Genomic DNA, 23,288 nt, shown 5'->3' with positions numbered 1-23,288 from the left:
TTGGTAGTCAGGCACCTGGATGACATTTGGTAATAATTTGGTTTATCGCAGTTGCTCATGTTATGGTTGTTAACCTTTGTGTACCTAGAGTGAGGGAGGGCATCCATAATCATTGGTATTAATCAGTGTGATTTATATTTGACAGCTACAAATCCATGTGGAATTGATAATGGTGGTTGTTCCCACTTGTGTTTGATGTCTCCAGTCAAGCCTTTTTATCAGTGTGCTTGTCCAACTGGGGTCAAACTCCTGGAGAATGGAAAAACCTGCAAAGATGGTAAGAAGATGGTCTCCAAGAAGGAAAAATTTCAGATAGCAACTGGAATTCTTTATGATTTATTTTGTTTCTCTATAATAAGCTCTGTAGGTTACAGTGTTGGGGACATTAGTTGCTTAATCTTTGTCTTCACAATCAGTTCTATAACAGGGATGTTTTGTGTTTTAGGGCATCTCTTTAATACTGTTTTATAAGTTATTTTAGCATTTTAACTAAATCTTTAACATGCTATTTTTGAAAAAAATTAGGTGCTATTTCTTTTTTTATGTAATGTCAGTCATTGATATCACAATTGATTCTTGTGAAAATATTACTTTTCTTAAAGAATTTATTTTAAACAGTTGGTAGCATTTGTAAATAAAGGACTTCTGTGCAAGGAAATACTGTTTACTAAACTTTCAACTATAACGACTTATCATCGGGTTGGTATATTCCTAAAAAATTATTGAATGATATTTTTAATTGCTTTTTAACAACAGAGAAGTGCTTTCAGAAGAAGAAAAAAAATTCCATATTCTGTTTTTAAAGCAACCTCATTCTGTACTTAACCACTGCCTCTTCTCCTTACTCTCTTAATTCCCTATAGAAAGAGGGCATATTGGAGAAATATGTTGATTTAGGACATTTCAAGGGACTTCTGGTTTGGGAGAACACCAGTTCTTCTCTTTTTCTTCTTAATGAGAATATTATTCTTCATTCTTACCCCTACCGATCACTATCTGGTTTTCTAGCCACCAGCAAGACCTGGTAAGAAAATTGTTATATTTAGCAGCGGCTTCTTTATCTAACTCTGAAAAGCAGAAGCCTTTATTTCAGAGTGGGTTAGTGAGTTCCTGGCAAGGAAGGGGGTCAGGGAGTCAGAGAGATGGAATTGACTGGTGTACAGGTTATTTGTCATGACTTGGCATTGATAAATTATCCTCATAGTCAAAGGTGAAGCTGGCTGACTCTTCTTGTCAGATGGTTTCCATGGCAAACAATAATTTGGTTTCAATTTAAAACAAAAGGTTTTTGTAATGTTGCTTTTTTGTTTAATAATGTAGCCTGACTTTAAAACAGGGGATTTATTTTAGCAATAGTGGTTTGTCTACTCACTCACAGCAGGACAAATGTACATGTTTAACTAGTATTTTGAATTTTAGATGTACATTTTACATGTAGTAGCTTCAAGTTAAGTATTCTGTTTTGATCACCTTGCTCAAATTAACAGCTTCACTTTCTATGACTTCTTTGTTTGCAGAGTTTTGGGGCTGGCTCCTTTTGGTAGTTAGCAGAGGCAGCAAATGGTACAAAGTTACTCCTGCGTGGTGCCTGCTGTGGTATTTAGGGCTGTATTTTCTCTAAGATCGAGTTCATCTATACTTAGTCCTTGAGTCAAAAAGCTGTTGTTGAGAGCTTTACTCCTCAGTTTTTTCAACTATAATTCCAGATTGATGTGAAGCTAAATGCCAGTATTTTCTTTTAGACTCACTTCTTTGGGAATCTTTTTTCACTCTTTCAGATGTCAGCTTGCTTACTATCTTTTATAGTTAGGTGATTTTACTGGTTCTTTACTTGAACATTAAAAAATCAAAACAAAAAAAAAGATTAGCTTAATGTCCTCATTCTTAGCTGTGTTTTTATTGAATACTACTTTGAGTTAAAAACATTTCATAAATAAATCTGATTTAAAACTCAGTGAAATAAAAATTTGACAGTGTTTCTTTTCTAATGATAGTAATAATATATTAGCTAGTATTTATCAAATACTTATATGTTCAGTACATTTCTGAATTTTACATGGATCTTATTTAATCCTCACAGCAACCCTGTGAGATATAAATGAAGAAACTAGAGAGATGAAGTTTTGCCTAAGTTTGTATAGGAACTTGAATCCAACAGTTCTGTCAGATCTACAACTCTTACTCTTAACCAGTATGTTACATTTATCTGATTCCCTCTCTTTGCGGCTGCTTTTTCCTTCACCATAGCTCTCTCTCTCATTAATTATGTCAAGCATTGCCCTATAGTTCTCTTTGTTAAGACAGCTTAACTGAAATATAATTTACATGTTATAAATTTCAGTCATTTCAAGTGTACAGTTCAGTGGTTTTTAACTAATTTACTGTTGTGAAACCATCACAATCCAATTTTAGAACATTCTCATCAAACACAAAAGATCTTTGTCTTGGATTCATTTACCTTTGTAAACATACTTCTCAAACAAAGGACCTATATCCTGTGTCTCCTTCTTCCTTTAATACTCAGCTACTCAACTTCGTAGTCATTACGTAGTCACTCTTCATTATACCTTTAAGTAGCTGTTATTAATTTCAGGGGCTATATAACAAATGAACCAGAGAAGGAATCAAAACTTGATTTGGAGAGCTGAGCCATTATAGAGCTTGATCTCATAGTTAAGCTATTCCTGGTTCACTATGTTACTTTCCATTTCCACCCTAGATGGACCCTGAGTATCCTTTTATACTCCTTTACTTTTCAATTCCTGAAGAAGTTCTGCATTCTTTATTTAGAGTGACTAAATTTTGCCTGTGGTTTTGAATTTTTTCTTCATTTATCTCACTTTATTGTTCTAGGTGCCACTGAATTACTGCTTTTAGCACGAAGGACAGACTTGAGACGCATTTCTTTGGATACACCAGATTTCACAGACATTGTTTTACAGTTGGAAGACATCCGTCATGCCATTGCCATAGATTATGATCCTGTGGAAGGCTATATCTACTGGACTGATGATGAAGTGAGGGCCATACGCCGCTCATTCATAGATGGATCTGGCAGTCAGTTTGTGGTCACCGCTCAAATTGCGCATCCTGATGGCATTGCTGTTGACTGGGTTGCCCGAAATCTTTATTGGACAGACACAGGCACTGATCGGATAGAAGTGACAAGGCTCAATGGGACCATGAGGAAGATCTTGATTTCAGAGGACTTAGAGGAACCCCGGGCTATTGTGTTAGATCCCATGGTTGGGTAAGAAGCTCTGCTGATAGAAAATTTTGCCTGGTGTTTCTGTTTTCTACAGGTTCCTGAAAACATTGACAAAAACAATATGAAGTATGTGTTGGTTTTCAATAAACAGCTCATCAGTGGCTGTTCATTTTTAGAACATAGTGAAAGGAATAAAATCTCAAGTTAAAGAATTGCTAATTTTTTTTCCTTGACTGTTTTGAATACTTTTTCTAAATTAAGCCAATGCTTGCTGACTTGGGTGTTGGCTACAGATTTTGCTGAGGTTGCATCATGACCATGAAAAATGTGGAAAGAAATTATTTTCAGAACTCTTTCTTTTCCCCTAGAAGATTTAATTTCATCCCATTTTTGGTTCTTCTAGAATGATATGGTAAAGGATATATCTAACTTTTTATATCCCAAGTTATGTGAATGACTTGAATTTTTTTTGGGGTCATAACACTCTGACCGCAGTTTGGGGAAAAACACAGCTTTCTGTATACTCACCAATGTTATTTGTTACTATGAGATTCATTCTAAGGGTGAACATAGTGACAAATTATTACACTTCAGTGTATATCAGTGCTTGGAGCCACTTAAACTCCCAGGAACCACAGCAATTACTTAGCACTACAGAAAGAGTTATTTTGGGAATTCAGTTTGTCATCTGAATATTACTACTGGGATAGCCTTTTTGTGTCAGAGATGACAAGCCAGCAAGAAAAAAAGGTGACTGGGGTGTCTGGCTGGCTCAGTCAGAAAAGCATGCGACTTTTGATCTTGGGGTCATGAGTTCAAGCCCCATGTTGGGTGTAGAGATTACTTAAATAAATAAAAAGTTAAGAAAAAGAGATGACCGTTAGTGGGAAGGAGCACAAAATATTTTGAAGAAAACATAACTAAAAGTGGAATCTCATTATTGGAAGGCATTTTTTATAATCAGTTCTAGAAAACACTGATCTGAAAATTTCCTACAAGCATGTATATACTGCTATTATGTCTTAAACATAAATTTTGAGTATGTTTAAGTCCTGTTTTTTTTTCCCTTCCATGGTGTTAACTGATACCAGTGTAATGTGAGGGGTAGACCTTTAGAATATCTGAAGGTTACAGTTTATTATCTGTTTTTAGCTCATTTTCTGTATACTTCTATAGGTACATGTATTGGACTGACTGGGGAGAAATCCCGAAAATTGAGCGAGCAGCTCTGGATGGTTCCGACCGAGTAGTGTTGGTTAACACTTCTCTTGGTTGGCCAAATGGTTTAGCCTTGGATTATGATGAAGGCAAAATATACTGGGGAGATGCCAAAACAGACAAAATTGAGGTTTGTTCTTGCTTTTTCCTTTTAAAACCAGTTTTATAATGGTTTTTAAGTTGATGTTAACTTGATGTAGACATTCTTGCCTCTTGTCTGGGGTGCCAGAGGTATCTTGTACGGAAATTTTATTCAACTTCCAGGATGCTAGGGATTATGTATTCTCTTCCCCTGAACCCCCTAAGATTTCTGAGCTATATTGGCATGAGAAATGGATGTTCCTCTATTTCCAGTCCTAAAAGCTTATGTGAGTGATTTTCCTCATTATGGATAAAGCCACTGTATGAATTTCCTAGAGACAGTTTCTGTACAAATCAGATACTACACTGGCAGAGCTGGTAGTTCTGTCAGGAGAACAAAGCCCATATGTGCGTGTGTAACTCCTGCTGTTACTGGTGTTGGAGGCAGGTGGTGGCATATATTCAGTATTAGGGTGGTTACATGCAAACAGTTTTTAAATCGATTTATGAGCTGTGTAGGAGAAAGATTAATTCATCAAAGCTTGGGGGAAAATATTTACCAGATGGTAGAACTAAGTTGTAGCAATCAGAATAGAATTATGGTGGAAACAACCAGTGGTGAATCACAATAAATCAGTGGTTTATCACAGTGCTTTGTAGATGGCATATACCTAGATGTTGAATATGAACTCTAACCTTCACAACTTCGAGTTAAGCTGTGCTAGAGGTCTTACGGATCACATACTTATGGCTCACGTCCTTTCTTTCACAGTATTTCTTTGGGGATGCGTGACTTGTCATATAAGGAATGGCTTGGAATGGCTATTCAGAGCCACAGCACATATCTCCTAACAGATACATAATTTGTGCTCCAGAGCCATTATTTTAGAAAGGTAGTTCTTAGGAGTGCCAGGGACTCCGAGGGAATAATGAATTAAAGGGCCTTCTTTTCAGAATGGAAACTTGGAATAGAAAAACCCATTAGTATTCCACAAGGCTCAAATACTGAGAACTGCATTTCTTATTCATGCAGCTGGTTTGCATTAATAGAAAATTTTGCATAGACTTGTCTATACAAATTTCCTCCCTCTTAGTGTTCACTGCCCCCCTCCCCCTTAAATCCCAGTTAGTATTTGAATCTTTAACAGCTTAGAGTGCAGTGCTAATGAAACCAAAGTTATGGGTTCATTTTTCTTTTAGACAGGCTATTAGCTTCCTACTTGGGTCAGCCTGAGTACAAATTGCACACCCATTTCCGAGCAGTTCACAGATGTGTATTGTTGACCAGCTTTGGACCATACATGAGGGTATAGGTATTACTACTCTTAGAAAAACAGTTTAAAGCTCATGTGTCCTATGAGAATGTTTGTACATAAGTGAAGAACACTTGATTTATTATTTTGTAGGGATTTTTAAAATTCTATATTTGGTATCTTTTTAAGCTTACTATGACCAATTAGATTGTAAATGAGACATTTGTTTCTTACTGGGAATTTTTTATGTCTTATTTTCCACACTTCAGGTCACTTTCAGTACTTTAGATACAGAAATTTATTCAAAATCACAAATTGTTCAGGAGGGATTTAGGTAGACAAGTGAGAACTTTTGGAGGTTCTGAGTGACAGTGTTTGAGAATAAGAATGAATCACATTATATAACAACACATAATATTGATTAAACAGGATTTATTTTCTTGGTTTGCAGTAAGTACAGTAGATCTTAAATTAGCATTCATTCTGGCCTGTTCTGTGTTCTTGAGCTATATACATGTGTATGCAGTGGTGTCACTTCCTCATTTCCTTCTTTCTTTCTTCCTTGAGTGGTACCAGCATCCTTAAAAGCCTGCCTTTCACATCTATTTCTCCTCTTCCAGGTTTGCTCTCTGTCCTCTTTTTGACATTATTTGGGGTTAGTGGTACATCTACCTCCACCAGATTATACATACAAAGACCTCCTCTTGTTCTTTCCCCTGGAGATTCTGATGAAGTTTCTCTAATTGAGCATCAGTACTTTTATCATTTTCTTTTCATAGACACATCTGAGAAGTAAAGAGAGCAGGTATTGTTATTTATTCTCTTCTTAATTTATGATGATGTGTAAAATTTTTGGTATACGGCTTATTAAGGAAAGAGCACAGCTCTTCATCTAAATTAATCTTGCATAATTGGGAGAAGAACTGTTAGTTTCTCTTTCTGAGACTAATGGTGATTATAGGAGCAACTGCCACAACCAACTTTTCATCTCACTTTACTTGAGAGTAGGTTGAATATAGTGAACTTGAAAATTTTGGGAAAAATATATAATTTTTTAAATGCTTCTTTTTCTAAGGAGATTATTTGCTAGCCTTTCGTTATGTAGCAGGTGATCCTAACTACTGATCTTACCCTGGTCTAGGTGATGATGTGCTCCCTTCCGGTCCATCCTCTTAAGAAATCTTCCCAGTGGACTTGTCCAGTCACCTGAAACTAATGTAACATTGTGTATCAACTACAGTTTAAAAAAAAAAGAAAGAAAGCTTCCCAGCTTTTTGTCATGTCCAAGAATGAAAGTTGATTTTTCCTGGGAGTCTAAGAAAATATTAAATAATAGTTGTATAACCCTGTTCTCTTCTGGAAGACTTTGAGTTTACTTGGGATCAAACTGCACTATATGTGTTTATAGTACATTTGAAAAGAAAAGATTGTGATTTGGTAAATTTTTATGTAGCAATTGTAAGGCATAGGAAACTCTTTGTTTTGACTGGGTCTTATGGGAAGAGCTCAGAATGTTCATCCACCTATGCTGTCTGTGCCCTCAGTGGAGATTCCTTAGATCAGGTTCTCACTCCCTTTTCTGTACGTGGTGATATGGTGATATAACCAGATGCTGGATATATTGGAGAGCTGCAGGTTTCAGATTTGGTTTTTATTGTGCAGAGTTGCAGAAAGAACAAATAGGTTTATCTAAGGTTTTATAACCAGCTTCTGCAAAGAGGGATGGGACATGGGATTGCTAATGATGCCACATTTTTTAAAAGATAGTCATAATATTGGCTGGCACATTAATATAAGGATGTGTTTAGGGGTGCCTGGGTGGCACAGTTGGTTGGGCGTCCTACTCTTGATTTTGGCTTGGGTTGTGGTCTCAGGGTCGTGGGATCGAGCCCCATGTTGGGCTCCATGCTGAGCAAGGAGTCTGCTTGGGACTCTCTCTTCCTCTCCCCCTGCGCTCACACGCTCTCTCTCTCTCTCTCTCTTTCTAAAATAAATAAATAAATCTTGAAAAAAGAGAGTGTGTCTGTTAGGATATATCTGATTTCCCTACTTGTCAGGTGATAGTGACCACTTATCTGTAGGTGTTATATAAAAGGTACATGCTGGTACTTGTTTATGCTTCTTATTCATTATGCTAAAATAATTTCATCACCTTTTACAAACAAGCTTCTTATTTATTTGTCTGCTCTGAACTCCCCCCCACTCCCCACCCCTAGGCCAACCCAAGTATTACTATAGTGTTGTGGGGCTTCCTTATATAATCCTAAAGCATTAGCAGAAAGGAACATTTCTGTTTTTCTGATAGGACAATCATCAAATAAGCCTTTATTTCTATTTTATAAGACCCTACAGTAGGCAGAAGCACATTGTGTCTTAACATTTGTATTTTTCTTGGTCAGGTTTCACTGCCAAAAACGTCTCTTGCACTGAGGGCATGCAATACTGCTTTTCAGTAGCAAAGACTTATAAATTATCTTGGATAATTTATAAGTTTAAAGCATTTTCTTGCCATTATATAAAGTTAAGAATGTTGCATCAGCTTGGGTTATTTTTTGTTTTGTTTGGTGTTGAGGATGCTTTTCTCATTATATATAACTTACCTGATTGACAAAATTAATCACTGTGTTTTGAATCACTGGTTTTATTGAAAATGACATTGTCAAATTTTTCTCACAATTTTTTTATTATATGCTTTTTATTTCATTTTTCCTTCTTTCATTTCTGAGCTTCTGACAAACACAACAACACCTACTAGTTATAGATAAAAAGAGATTTCTTACCTACTTTAAGGGCATGTAGATTTGTTTTTAGTCTCTCACTATAAATTTCCCTGCTTTAGAGAATATAATGTCCATAGGTAGTTTTTGTCCAAATTTAATTATTCCTGGTACAACTTTGGGAAACAGAGATTATTAGAGCCTTAAGTACAAAGAAATTTTGAATAAAGAGGGTATTATTATGTAGGATATTTGCTGAAAACTTGACAATTGGTGAATGATCTAGTTCATATTCTAAGCCTGTAATTGTAGGACTACAGTTTCCCCTCATGACAACTTCCTCTGTTTTATCAATATCCTAATTTGTTTTCCAAGTATTCATATTTCTTTGTAATTTCTTTGTCTGGCATCTTTAGCCTGTGTATTGTGAAAGTCTGTTAAAGTACACAAGGGCCCATTTATGGTTTTTCTTAATCATTTCTAAGATTAATTCTTCCTTAAGAAATTATAATAATATAATCATCTGCTATTGAGATAAAGCTCTTTTGATTATATGACAAGTACCAACAAGTACTTCCTTTTGAATCTTTACCAGTTTATAACATTCAGTGCTCCTTAAAATTGATTTTATTTTCAGTTTTAGAGAAATATTCAAGATAATGAGCCTAAATACCTGAATCTTTGCCCATTTCTACTACTTTACAACACTATATGAATGTATGTGAATATATATTTTTCCTCATTTGTTCCTGGCATAGTGTAACTGAAGAATGATACTGGTAAACACCATCATTAGATTCCTCAGACTGAAGAATGATATTGATAAACACCATTATTAGATTCCTCAGCTCAACAGAATACCTGGATTAGGGGCCTGTATTCATTGAGTTATAAGCCTGGTGCTATCCTTTTATATCATCTTGCATCTGTTTGGGGTGTATTTTCTGATTACATATTTTTGAATTCCTATTTGAAAGTTATCTTTTGATGTACAATTCAGGCAACATTATTTAACTTGTTATAATCTACAGCAGCCAAAGCAGTACATCATCTAATTATATGCCCTGTTGTCTCATTATCCACTCTACTTTGTCTGGCTCTAAAAAAATTATTGCACATATATAATGAGAGAAACTTGCTTGATGATGAGTATAATCATGCTTTCCTGAAATGCCACAACAAACCCTTAGAGCCTCACCAAACAAGATGCTTTGCCTCGCTTAGGAGTTAGTATAGTTTTATCTATGTAAATTAGAAAAATCTCAGGCATGTTATTTTAGTGACTAAGTTTGAACTTGCTCTTGGATCATTTAAAAATGTTCTGTTGTTACCCTTCTCATGTTTTGGTATAAAACCATAAAATATATGTGGAGATATTTTTAGCTTCAAACTTCCTTTTTAGGTTCCTTTGGTTTTTGTACTCCTGAAGTAAAAGAGTGCTGATTTTAATGTCCTGCTTTCTTAAGAAGAGAAGTTAGCTTCTTTACAGTTGGTAACGGTATTTAGTTGTTATGAGTGGTAATCTCTAGATCTTTATTGAAACATTTTGTAATAGTAGACCCTGACCTTAATTCTTGTTTGATTTTTCCATTTAACTGAATGACCTTAGATAATTCACATAATAATCTGGTCTTTGTATTTTGACCAGTAAGATCATTTAAACCAGATGATGTTTAGGTTTCTTCCTGTTATAACATTTTCTGGTGTTTTTTTGTACTAACTGCGTTATTTTAGATTAAGAACAGATAATACATTTGCCTTGGGAGAGTTGCTTAAAGGAAATTTATATTCAGATGACATGAATATTTTCTTTTTTCTTTAAATTTTTCCTTATCTACGGTGCATTGAATCCCTATTAACTAAAGAAAACTTGCCTGTTGGGGGTTCAAAATCTTTAGTAACTCAATTTTACTGAAAGCAACTTCTCCTTGTAATATTTGTTTATATTTTGTATTGACCTGTATACAAGCTATTCCATTATTAATATGCTTGGGAGGTTTAAATAAATGTTTAAAGCCGTTGTTTGAAATTAGCCAAGCATGTAAATGTTTTTACTAAAGGAGTTCATGTAAAACATTATTTTTCAGGAGGTTATTACTCTATAGGTGGGAAACTATTATACTTTTACAGGGGTCATAGAGATTTTATTTTTACTGTTTTTAGAGAGTTTGGAAAGGGTAGGCAGTCAAAATTTGCAAGGACCACAATTTTGGGACTTCTTGGGAGGGACTTCGCAAAACACTGAGCAGTTAAAAGTGACAAGTATTTTTAACTTCCTACTTAAATTTAAAATTATCACCAGCTATATGAAGATTCTGTGTAATAGTTATTCCTAAAGTTACCCATAATGAAGAAAGGCTTCTCCATTTTTTTTGCACTTTAAGTGTAGTTTACAATTTAAAAATTTAGACCTTCTAAGAATATTACAATGCAGGTTCTATAATTTTTTTGTTGAACGCGTAGATTTCCCATTCATTCATTCATTGTACTATTATTTTTTTTTGTTAGATTTGATCTGAAATAACTAAATCTTGGAGAGGATTAGAATTCCTTTGGTTGTAGTGAGATTTTCAGTAGACTGGTATTTGTTTAGTATTTCATTTATAATTATGAGCTTCTGAAATTTTCCAGGCTTCTAGAGTTTCTGAGTAGGAGTGAAATTAGAGGCTTTATGTAATTAATATCACCCCTATTCAGAGTTTTTTGTTTTTGTTCATTTATTTTTGATTTTGGGTTGACTAATGCCTTGGCTTTTATATTTGGTTGAGATTTGTAATATTGCTTTTATGTTTTAGCTACAGTGTTATTCTTAAAATATGAAAAAACCCCTCCTATGCCATAATAGATTTCATTAGTCTCAAGATAGTAAGTAAACAATGTTTCATGGGTTTTCAAAACTGTTTTTGCATAAAAAAACTGGTTTTAGTTCTCATAAAATTAGCTATGGTTTCTAGATATAATGCTCACAGAAACATTAGTTCCTTCTGCCCTAGGTTTCTCTTCCTAAAATTCAGCATTCTTTGGCGCTTTTTGCTTAGTTTGTTTCTTTTATTTGCCTAAGGTCATAGAACTTTCTATTTAGGAAAAAAAAAGAATGAATTCCAATTTCCTGATTCCTAATACAGTACTTTCTGTGTTTGCTATGTTGCCTCTTTTTTTAGACTATTCATTTTGAGATAATTTCAGACTTACAAAAAATTTACAATAATAGATCTCTCAGCCAGTTTCATTTTACATACTTACAGAACAATTATCAACACCAGGAAATTAACATTGATATGATTTCCATTATGCCTATTATATTTATTAATTGGAATTTTCCTGTAAGGAAGAGCTGTTCCCTCTCCTCTATTCAGTTTTTCATATGTATATTAATATGGAACCATGGGTATTTATTCTATGAAATTGTAGAATATTATAAGGTTATATTCCATTATTATTGTATTGTTGCAAAAATTGTCCCAGAATTGGCATTAGTAGCCCCTTCAACTTGATTCCTGTGACCTTTTCACTGGTTAAAAAAAACACATAACATAAAATCTACTATCATAACCATTTTTAAGCAGAGAGTAGAGTAGTGTTAATTATATGCATGTTGTGCAATAAAATCTCTAGAACTTTTTCATCTTGCAAAACTGAAATTCTGTCAGACAACTTCCTTTTTCTCCCTGCCCCGGCGACCACCATTTTACTTTGTTTCTAAGATTTTGACTTCTTTAGATACCTAAAGTGGAATCATACAGTATTATCTTTTTGTTGCTGGGTTATTTCACTTAGCGTAACATCCTCATAGTTCCTCCATTTTGTAGCATATAACAAGATTCTCTTCTTAAAGGCTGAATAATATTTTATTTTATGTATGCACCACATTTTCTTTATCCATTCATCCATCAGTGGATATTTAGGTTGGTTCCACCTTTTGGCTATTATGAATAATGCTGCAGTGAACATGGATGTGCAAATAAATATCTCTTTGAGATCCCATTTTCAGTTCTTTTAGATATATACCCAGAAGTGGGATTGCTGGATCATGTGGTGATTCTATATTTCAAGGAACCTCCATTATTTTAAAGCACTTTCTGGAACAACAATATATTCAGCTTTATCTTACATTTATCTTGCCTCAGCCCTGGAATTAACTATTACTCTAAGGAGCCATAGTTCTGTTTAATGAAGAATAGTATTTTTTTTTTAAGATTTTATTTATCCCTTAGAGAGAGCACAAGCAGGGGGAGAGGCAGAGGGAGAGGGAGAAGCAGACTCCCTGCTGAGCAGGGAGCCTGATGAGGGGCTCGATCCCAGGACCTGGAGATCATGACCTGAACCAAAGGCAGACGCTCAACCATCTGAGCCACTCAGGCACTCCTGAAGAATAGTATTTAAAAATCAATATCTGGGGAGTGCCTGGCTGGATCAGGGTCGTGAGGTCGAGCCCCACATTGGGTGGAGAGATTATGTTAAAAAAAAGTCTTTAAAAAATAAAAATAAATAAATAAAACCAATATCTGAACATAAGGCATACTCACTGGTACTGGAGTACTTTGCCTTTCAATAATAAGGTGTTGATTATTATTTCTACTCAGACTCCAAATAAACTTTATTTTAGTTGTGCTTGAAGAGAATGAAAGGAAAGAGAGCAGTTTTCCCTTGTTAACATGTTTCCTGCATTAGAGTTTTTTGAAGGCCCTAGGACAGTGGCACTCTGAGAAGTGTCTCATGAAGCAGTTGAATATAATTGACCAAGGTGGTGTTGTATTCATCATGATGCCTTGAACTGAAAATCTGTTAATTTTCTAGTTTTCCTGAGTAATTTTGGTTTTAGAAAGCTTTGGTCACAGTAGCAATTCTTAGCTCTATCTGTAAAAGAGCATAGTAACTGCAGTTGTTTAATGCTCTAAGCATGACTCCTTGAAAAAATAAAACTGCCCAATGAAACTATGATATTTCTCTTTTCACATTAAAAATCACTTGTATTTACTTGAACCTAGGTTAAAAGGTTGTAAATGCAGGACTGTGATTGCCCTTATGCTCTTTTACACAGGTGCATGGCATCTCTTTACTTCCCCTGCCAGTTCCAAAGCATTTCTCTTTACTTGTCACCCCAGTGAGATCCTGCATGATTGAGCTGTTCTTTCTATGGATGTATATTCCATTTTTAAAAATACCATTTTTGTGAAATTATATTTTATACCCTATTATCAGTCAGCCTCCAATGAGCTCTATTGTCTCTTTATATATAAATATTAATTCACTATTTGTTTTGGATATTAGCTGGAACATTAGAGAGGAATGGTTCATTGTGAGCATAATTAGAATGTCATAGTATTCCCACTCTAGCTCATTTTATGATAGGTGCCTGGTTGTCCTGTTGTCATCTCTTTCTTGAACGTGTCTAGTCAAGTGAAGTTGCATAGCAACAACTTCGGTAGTAGCCTGGCTGCATTCCAAAATTTCATGGGTAATCCTGTCTTGACATTTAATAAGCTGATGAAACTGCTCAAAAAACCAAATGTGATATCTATAGAAGGTTTGCTATTACCTCCTTTCTGTGGAGATATTCTGGTTAACCCACATCTGTTTCCTGTTGTAGCCTATATTCTCAGTGTGGTTTGTAATATTTGGGAATGCCTCAGAATAGTTAAATCCCTACCACAATGTGGTTGAAGCAGTTGAAACCACTGGAGACTCTGGTTCAGATTTGGAGGTAGATTTTAGAAGTGACAGAAGCCCAATTTCAGTTTAACTAATTAAACCACTCTGAGGTAATACAGCGAAGCACACCCTCAAAAGCTGCCAGAAGAGGGGCGCCTGGGTGGCTCAGTCGTTAAGCGTCTGCCTTCGGCTCAGGTCATGATTCCAGGTCCTGGGATCGAGCCCCGCATTGGGCTCCCTGCTCTGCGGGAAGCCTGCTTCTCCCTCTCCCACTCCCCCTGCTTGTGTTCCCTCTCTCGCTGTGTCTCTCTCTCTGTCAAATAAATAAATAAAATCTTTAAAAAAAAAAAAAAAAAAAAAAAAAAAAAAAAAAAAAAAAAAAGCTGCCAGAAGATTTAATTAGTGTTGGCTCAACTTTTAAAGCATAAGGGTAATCTTTTGGAATCGCTTAAAATGGTTCATTTGTTCTGGGTTCAGAATGTACAAGCAAGCTTTAACCAGGATTTGTGTTGTTATTTTAAACATAAGGGGCTTAAAACCATATTTACAAACCTAGTAACCTGTCCAAAACTGTTACTTGTTGGATATGAGAAATGTAATAGTGCTTTTCTTTGAGACAAAGCAGTGTGTTCTTTTTCACTGTGTTGCTTCTGCCCAGTAGAGATTGTGTGGCTGGTAAAAGAGAAATATTTAGGGGAAAAGCCATTTTCTAATAGAAGTGTCACTGCTATAAAGTAATGGGAGGAAATCAGAGTTCAGAAAGTAATCATTGGACTCTGTATAAAGGGAAATATATGGTTCTTTAGATGTAAAGTCTCACAATCACATTTTTTAAGTTGTTGATCCCTTGATCTCTTCAGAGGATTCTTATAATTGCTTTCCACATCATAACAACAAAAATAACAGCATTTGTTAATGACAGCTATTATTATTATTATTATTCAGGTGCCCTTGGACTTGCACCTTATCTTTCCTCCCCCCCTTTTTTTTAATTATGAAAAATTTCAGACATACAGTAAAGCAGAGTAAAGATTCTCATGAACCATCAGCTTTAACCATTATTAGTACATGGTCAATCTAGAATATTCTCTTAGTGGGAGAGCCAAGGAGATGGCAGGTATGGATTATCTATTAATATAACTGTGGTTGTAATGTTGGGATAACCTAAAAGAAATGAAAGAATCATGCCTTTGTCCTTGTTCTTATAAGTCTCAGCTAGTGTTGAAATTTAAACTTTCAAATGTGATAAAAGCTGAAAAAAAGCATTATTAATTTTTTCCCATTGGAAATCATTTTTTAAAAATAATTTTAACCTGTATTAGAATTAAGTATAGTATAGCTGAAGAGGGAGGAAAGACCAAATGGAAGACACTTAATTGTTTTTGTGGCTTTACTGAGCCTGAAGGGTATAGGGCAGCCTTGTCACAGCAGGTGTGAGAGGGGACAGAGATGTAATCTAAAGGAGTACGTTAATTTTGTTGTAGGCTGTGTAGTCACCGCCATGAAATTCTCATCCTACACAGTCCATTATGGTAGCCAGTGGCCACACATAGCTCTGGAGCACTCAGAAAGTGGCTACTCTTAACTAGAGATGCTTGAAGTGTAAAATACATACTAAGAAGGCCTAGTATGAAAACAAACATAGAAGTCTCATTAATAAATTTTTAAGTATTGATTACATGAAATAAAAATATTTTGGATATATTGGATTAGATAAAATACAGTATATACAGTATTAAAATTAATTTTACGTGTTCCTTTTTCCTTTTTAAAATCTGGCTACTAGAAAATTTAAAATTACACACATGACTCACATTTGGGGCTTAAATATTTCTCTTGGGCAGCACTGTTCTAGACTTGACCCTGCTGTAAAAACTACAACAGACAAAAACAGGAAGATAGGGAATTAAGGGAAACAGTGTGCTTATAAAATTACATTAAAAAATCTTTAGCACATCTTAATTACATTGTTTAATTGGAAGTAGATGTGATATATCTAGCTTTAATGTGCACTTTATTTACTCCCTTCCACCTGGGGCGGGGGCGGGGGAAGACTTCTGGTTTTTGCTTTTAAAGTGAAAGAAGAAGGATTAGCTAAAAGGGACTAATGCTCTAGTAGGTAAAGCTACAAAATCCTTAGTAGTGGCTTTTAGGGAACTGTATTTGAGTTCCTGGCCACTGTGCTAATCTAAAGATCTTTGTAAGATCTTTATTACCATTTGTTGTTGTTTGACAGATGTTGCTAAAAACCTTTTATTTTTAATATGTCCTTTGCTCTTTTTTCTTTTTCCTGAGACCCTGGCTTGCACTTAGAGTAGCATTAACACTGATCCAAACACCAGTTTTGACAAGGGCCTAGACCAAAGCATTTCTAATCTATAATCCTTTATGTGTAATTCTAAAATGAAAAAGCTCTCAAAACCAAGTTATTTCTGCTAATTCATTTGGTGGAAAACCTGACTTGAAGCAATGTAAGACTATCTGGAGTCTTCATTTATCCCCCTTTATGGGAATATGTGTATGTTTTGCTGCACAAAATATTAATGTGTTTGGCAACAAGTGCTGCCCTGGACCCAGGCAGAGGTGATGTGCTATGTGCATTGTGTTCACCTTTCTAAATACCATAAAAAATCTGAATTTGGAAATACGGCTGGCCTTAAGGCTTTCAGATAAGAGATTTTGGACCTCCGTTACCATCCCACAGTAAATGAAAATATTTTATTACCCATAATTCTGTATTGAAGATGTTTATTATTAGCAGAGTCAGAACACAGTGACCAGAGGTAAATGAGGTCTTCCTGAAATAGAATTTTGTCATGTCACCCTCCTTTAAGTGCTCAGAAGTATCTTGTTTTCTATAGTTCTCATCCTGGAATTTCATACCTGCCATAGGATGGTATCTGCCTAATGTTGTCTCCTTTGAGTCCCTTTTGTCTTCTTTCTGCCTCAACGCCTTTCTTTCAAAGTCAGTCGCACAAGGCATCTTTGACTGTGTCTTAACATGTGTTATTTCTTTTATATTCTGGAAAATCCTTTTCTCTTTCTCTTTGTCAGAATTCTTCTAATTCTTCAAGATGGATTTGAGCTCCTACTATTTCCTACACTTTTTCCTGATAAGCTACAGGCCAGAGAGGGGTATATGTGTATGATTTTAATGTAAATGTAGTTTACCTCCTCAACTAAATTGTAATCCCTTTGCTAGAAGAGGCCCTCTTATAAACTTCTGAGCATTCATCATGATGTCTTTCATGATGATTTGCATTCATTAGATATGTTTGTCAGTGTTTGATTTTGGACTGGGGGAGTGGAGTGAGGATCTGGTACCGCAGCAAAAGTATATGTGATCTAATTACCAAATTGTTAGCTCCTTTTTATTTACTGTTTTAGTTAACATATATCTAAGTAGCATAAGCCAAACAATACGATTGGGGGTTGGAAATGGGAATAAGGCTGCAGCCCTGAAATTTTCCACTAGTTGCCAGGACATAGAAAGGGTCTGTATTGTTTTTATTCTTCAGTTTAACAGTGTGTGGTTGTTTTGGTGTTTTATTTCCACATATTCTTTTATATTAATGTATCAGTTTTTATTTTGAAATACTACATTTTAATAAATTTATACATTACAGCCATTTAAACATAGCTATATTACCTTAAGGGACTAAAGCATTTTATTAAAATAATTTTAAAGGGCAAGAACTAACATTTGCTGAGCATCTACATACCCAATACTATTCTATATATTTAATATTATTTTCTTTAATCCTTAAATAATTTAGCGATGTAAGTTCTCTTCCTGTTTTACTTGTGAGAAATTGCCTAAGGGTACCTAGTGAATGATAGAGCTTATATTTGAAATCTCAGACTGGTTGTGCCAAAACATTGTTTGCTAATGATTAGAGATTTGTAGAGAGCAGAAGCATAGAGAGTAACTGCTAAATAGAAGATGCTTAATTGTGTAAACTAAAAGGATCTTTTGGAATTGTGCTTTTGTTACTTTTCTCACTGTGATTTTCAGTTTCATTCTTTGCCCATTATCCAAATTCATACTTAAGCTGCCATCTTTTAAGTTGTTCATTTATCAAAATGAACAAACAGAAACGTTGCAGGCTGAAACAACTGAAAGGAGAAAGAGTTGGTTGATCCTATGACGTTTTGGGGGGAGAATTTAAATTCTGTTTTTATAAAGAAGTTCAATATTAGGCATTTAGTGTAGCCTTTAGATCAGCAAGTAAATTTTAATAGGAAGGCCAGTATTTGGGCATAGTACAGCAAAATTGGTGTAAATTTATTAAATGTAAGATAATGCAGAATAATTATTTAAGATAATACTAAACTAGGAATAAAATCAAGTCAGACATGTTTTAATATATCATAAGCTTGTAAGAAAGTAGTATTTTAGAGTGTTACAATGCATAAAACTTAGCACTGTGTGTTAGACACTCTCTGATGGAATGATGAACTCCCCCTAATAGAGAACAGAAGTTCACTGTTAAGTATATGACATTTTAGATGAGGTAGCAGTACATTTCCAGGAGATGCAGTTGGAAATAACTGCAGTAGAAACTGATGAGACCTTAGATTAGAACTTTACATATTTCTTATTTTTTTACATAAGATAATAGTAGAAGCTATAAAATTTGATAGGCTTTATTTTTTTAATCAGAGAGAGAGAGAGCAGAGCAGGGGGGAGAGGGAGAAGTAGGCTCCCCACTGAGCTGGGAGCCCGACGTAGTGCTCAATCCCAAGACCCCGGGATCATGATCCGAGCCGAAGGCAGATGCGTAACCAACTGAGCTACCCAGGCACCCTGATCTGATAGGCTTTAAAGGGTGGTTTGCAAAGAACTCAGGAAGCCTTGGAAAATATCCATCCAGGTTTGAAGAAGGAAGGGGAACCAGTAAAATGAAGAGATAAAAAGCTATCCTGGCTATAGATAAAGAGATAAGGTCACATGGTGCCATGAAAATCCAGTGCATTTGGATGGTGGTTAAGAGTATCAAATGTTTAAAAAAAAAAAAAAAAGCAAAAGAGCACAAGAACTGAGAAAAGCAAGGAAGTATCATTGACCATTTTCAGTAGATTTATTTCATCTGAGTCATAGATTGGAAGTCCGTGGTAGAGAGTTAAGGGAATGAGTAGTGATAAGAGGTGGAGGCAGCTGTTACAGATCACATTCAAAGAATATGGCAGTAAAAACAGAATCATTCAACTTTTAAACTGTGTTTCTCTAAGTTGAGAGAAATTGTGTTGTGATAAAGGCAGAAAAAAGGACCCTACGGAGAGGGAGATACTGAAGATCCTGGGAAGGAAGGAAGTAGTATTGAGAGGAAGTTCTTATAAGGGGGTTAGAGGAAGAGGCTGGAGGTCAAGAAATAATCTCTGTATTAGGATGCGGGTAAAAATACAGAGTTTTAAAAACTAAACTTTCCCTACTAAAATAAAGATGTTTCTGTTGTATGTCTAATAAAGGAAAGATTTTCACTCTGATCACAGTTTCCAGGCAGTAATACAGTGGGGCCAGAAATTCTTTCTTGGAGCTCTGCTTTTAGGAGGGATCAGAAATGTATTCATTTTCCAAAAATAAGGAGTACTGTGGGTTTTTGTTTTGTTTGTTTTTTTTTTAACATCGGTTTAAAATTTTTACATGGATTTAAAATTTGGACAAGAATACCGTTCATTCAAACGGCTAAGCTGTAGGATCTAAGGATAAGAACTGTTACATAAATTTTCTTTTCCATTTTTAGGGAGGTTTCGTGAGTGTCTAAGGAAATTATCTCCTTTTAGAAATTATTTAACAAATATTTGTTGAGTTCTTTGTCAGACTAATAGAAGTGGTCGGCACAGGGGCACCTGGGTGGCTCAGTGGTTAAGCGTCTGCCTTCGGCTCAGGTCGTGATCCCAGGGTCCTGGGATCGAGCCCAGCATCGGGCTCCCTGCTCGGCGGGAAGCCTGCTTCTCCCTCTCCCTCTCCCTCTGCCTGCCTCTCTGCCTACTTGTGCTCTCTATCTCTCTGTCAAATAAATGAAATCTTAAAAAAAAAAAAAAAAAGTGGTTGGCACATAAATGGATGAATTAGGTTCCTGCTATTCTAGAAGTCACATTCTGGTTAGATATGTAAATAAATTATTGACCCTTTTTCTCTGCTTAGTACTTTTACTCTTAAATACCAAAGTAATTTTAAGATATAACATAGACATAAAGTATGTCCAGGAATGATCTGTTGCAAGAAAATATGAATGTAAAAAATCTAGACTCGTGTCTCAAATTAAGGAGAGATTATTAACTTTAAAACAGTTAATGTAGGAATTGGAAGAGTGTTTATTCTTTTAAATACAGATTATACAGCTGGCTTAATGGAAGTCCTGTTGTATCTGATACGAACAGATAAACATTCAGTTAATATAATCTCTTCTATCAGATATAACTGAAATATTTATTGATGTATGCAAGTGAAAATACAGGGATATAGCACAGTTTTGCTCACTCAATTTTTAAGTACTTTGTTTTCAAGTTTGGCTGTTCTTGGAAGGTCAGCAAAAATTTTAAAATTTTAGAGAGAGATATAAAGATAACATCTGGTTGTCATTCCATTTAGGCGCTCACAGTATTGACTTACATGGACTATTTCCTACTAATTTTATGGATTAAAAAATTCATACTTGCATAAAAGATTGTGATACTGTTTTTAGGAGGGTGTGGGGCAGACATTGTTTGCATGTACTTGTTTTTAGTACCAGAATAACATTTCTGAAAGCCACTTCGCCTGGCACACAGGCCACTTTAATGGTAGAAATGGTCTCAGTTGGGGACTTGTATTGGTGCTTTAGAAGACTTACTCCGTCTTTTAGAACAGAAGATTAGTACATGTTGCTGGAATGTCAGGGACAGAAAAGCCTTTGCCACTTCCAGGGAAATCGCTGACCTTTATAATGAGAGTGTCAGAATGAATTTAATAATGTTGCTACATAGTTGGAAAGCGTAGGTACATCCTAGTTACTTGAAACTTAGTTGCAGAGAGTGTTATAAACTCCAGATACATTTACAGTTATGATCATAGGAGACTGAGAGATTTATTGAGAGCCCTTTTATCTGTGGGCTTTCAAAAAAATTTTAAACGAAAACAATGAAATAAGCAATATAGTAAGTGGAAGGAGTCCTAAAAAAGATAATAACTATGTTTCCAAGCTGTGTGATCTTATATGAATCTCACTTTCCTTCAGTGTAAAAAAGACAAAACTCTCAGGAATTAAAAAATATGTTATAAAACAAAATATGTAATAAAATAATGTGTACGAAGGTACATTATAATAAAAACAAATGTACAAGCAAGTTTAAGGTAATGATATTGTAGTTTTAATTTTTTACATAGTCACTTAATAGAAGAGATACATACTAAGCTAATATTGCCAGAATTTTTAGAAGGAAGGGTAGTAAGAGATTGGAGAAATAGAGATAAAATATGAGCTTGTATACTAAGTATTTGAAATCATTCTTGTTAAATTAGCATGTTGTCCTTTTGTGAAAGAAAGCTTTGTAATAGGAATAACCAAGATGACACTTCTCAGTGTTGATACAAAGGCAGTTGGATTTGTTATTTTTATATGCATTTGAAGAATAAGTACACATCTTTACCTCTTGTCTTTAAACTTAAACTTGAAGGTTATGAATACTGATGGCACTGGGAGACGAGTACTAGTGGAAGACAAAATTCCTCACATATTTGGGTTTACTTTGTTGGGTGACTATGTTTACTGGACTGACTGGCAGAGGCGTAGCATCGAAAGAGTACACAAACGAAGTGCAGAGAGGGAAATCATCATAGATCAGCTTCCTGACCTCATGGGCCTAAAGGCCACAAACGTTCATCGAATCATTGGTAAGTAATTCCCAAATTCCCTCAGAGATGGAAACCAAGAATGAGAAAAATACAGAGATAGTGGCTTGTACAGCAGCACTGTAAATTGTTGATGTTTTATGGGAATATAGAAATCATCCATTAATTCTTTTTTAACCAGGAGTAGGCCTTTTAATGTAGGCTTAGTATTCAGTGGAGTGCATAGGCCCATTTCTGACCTGGGCCCGTGCGCTGGTCCTTAGTCAGTCTGGTGGCATCCCAGGGGCTCACCATATTGATGCTAACTTCTTGTGGACAGCTGACTAACATAGTGCATGCACTGCAACTCAGAACTCCTGGGCTCAGGTGTTCCTTCTGCCTCAGCCTCCCGAGTAGGTGGGACTACAGGCCTGCACCACTGCCTGGCTTTTTATTCCCTATTAATTTCATAGTGGTTATTTATGTGAGATTAGAATTGAAAGTATAGTTGGGAGCAGATATAATCATGTCTTTGTGAATCACATGCCTAGTCATTTTCAAGTGAAAATATGTTGATTGTGTCAATGTGTTTGTCCTTCTGTGCCCTTTTATAATTAATACACCTTTTAGGTTCCAACCCCTGCGCTGAGGAAAATGGGGGATGTAGTCATCTTTGCCTCTATAGGCCTCAGGGCCTCCGCTGTGCCTGCCCCATAGGCTTTGAACTCATCAGTGACATGAAGACCTGCATTGTCCCAGAGGCTTTCCTTTTGTTTTCACGGAGAGCAGATATCCGGCGAATTTCTTTGGAAACTAACAATAATAATGTGGCCATTCCTCTCACTGGTGTCAAAGAAGCTTCTGCTTTGGATTTTGATGTAACAGACAACCGCATTTACTGGACGGATATATCACTCAAGGTTAGCCAAAAGAATTGGAATGTTACAACTGAAGACTAGAAGGGAGAGCTTTAAAATGTCTGAGTCTTCATACCATGATCACTCTCTCTCATTGCTTAGTAGGCAGAATTCAACAAAAGCCCATAACTTTTTAAAGGAAGTCAAGGGGAAGGTCCATTCAGTATTTAATTAAGTGCTTTTTTTAAAATACAAGATACTTTGCTTGAGTGTTCTAAATCTGCAAGACATAAACTTCCTCTACTTTGTTCCATATGAGGATAATGAGTGACATTTTCTACAAGTAAAGAGTAAGCAGTTATATAAATGGCTTATAGAAGCTTGACTCTTAATTTATTTTAAACAAAATTTTGTAGTCTGGCTGAGGTAGAAAACTCCAGAGTTAGAGTATACCTTTATTTTCTTTTTCTTAAAATAAATACTGAAAAA

At 35.4% G+C, this 23,288-nt stretch overlaps 1 protein-coding gene across 2 annotated transcripts in view; it reads left to right on the top strand.

Annotated features, from left to right (window-relative positions):
- The window catches only part of LRP6 (LDL receptor related protein 6), a 180,922-nt gene that overhangs the window by 98,749 nt on the left and 58,885 nt on the right, over positions 1 to 23,288 (top strand). For both annotated transcript variants that reach the window (XM_036076228.2, XM_078075619.1), the window contains 5 exons: positions 146 to 277; positions 2,854 to 3,250; positions 4,385 to 4,556; positions 21,789 to 22,005; positions 22,573 to 22,862. In XM_036076228.2, the coding sequence (XP_035932121.1) occupies positions 146 to 277; positions 2,854 to 3,250; positions 4,385 to 4,556; positions 21,789 to 22,005; positions 22,573 to 22,862 (1,208 nt within the window). The remainder of the gene's footprint in view (positions 1 to 145; positions 278 to 2,853; positions 3,251 to 4,384; positions 4,557 to 21,788; positions 22,006 to 22,572; positions 22,863 to 23,288) is intronic.

The sequence above is a fragment of the Halichoerus grypus genome, chromosome 6, assembly GCF_964656455.1.
Source record: "Halichoerus grypus chromosome 6, mHalGry1.hap1.1, whole genome shotgun sequence".
NCBI classification, from domain to species: domain Eukaryota; kingdom Metazoa; phylum Chordata; class Mammalia; order Carnivora; family Phocidae; genus Halichoerus; species Halichoerus grypus.
Note: the sequence above shows the minus strand (reverse complement) of the source record. Positions and strands in the feature narration are given on the sequence as shown.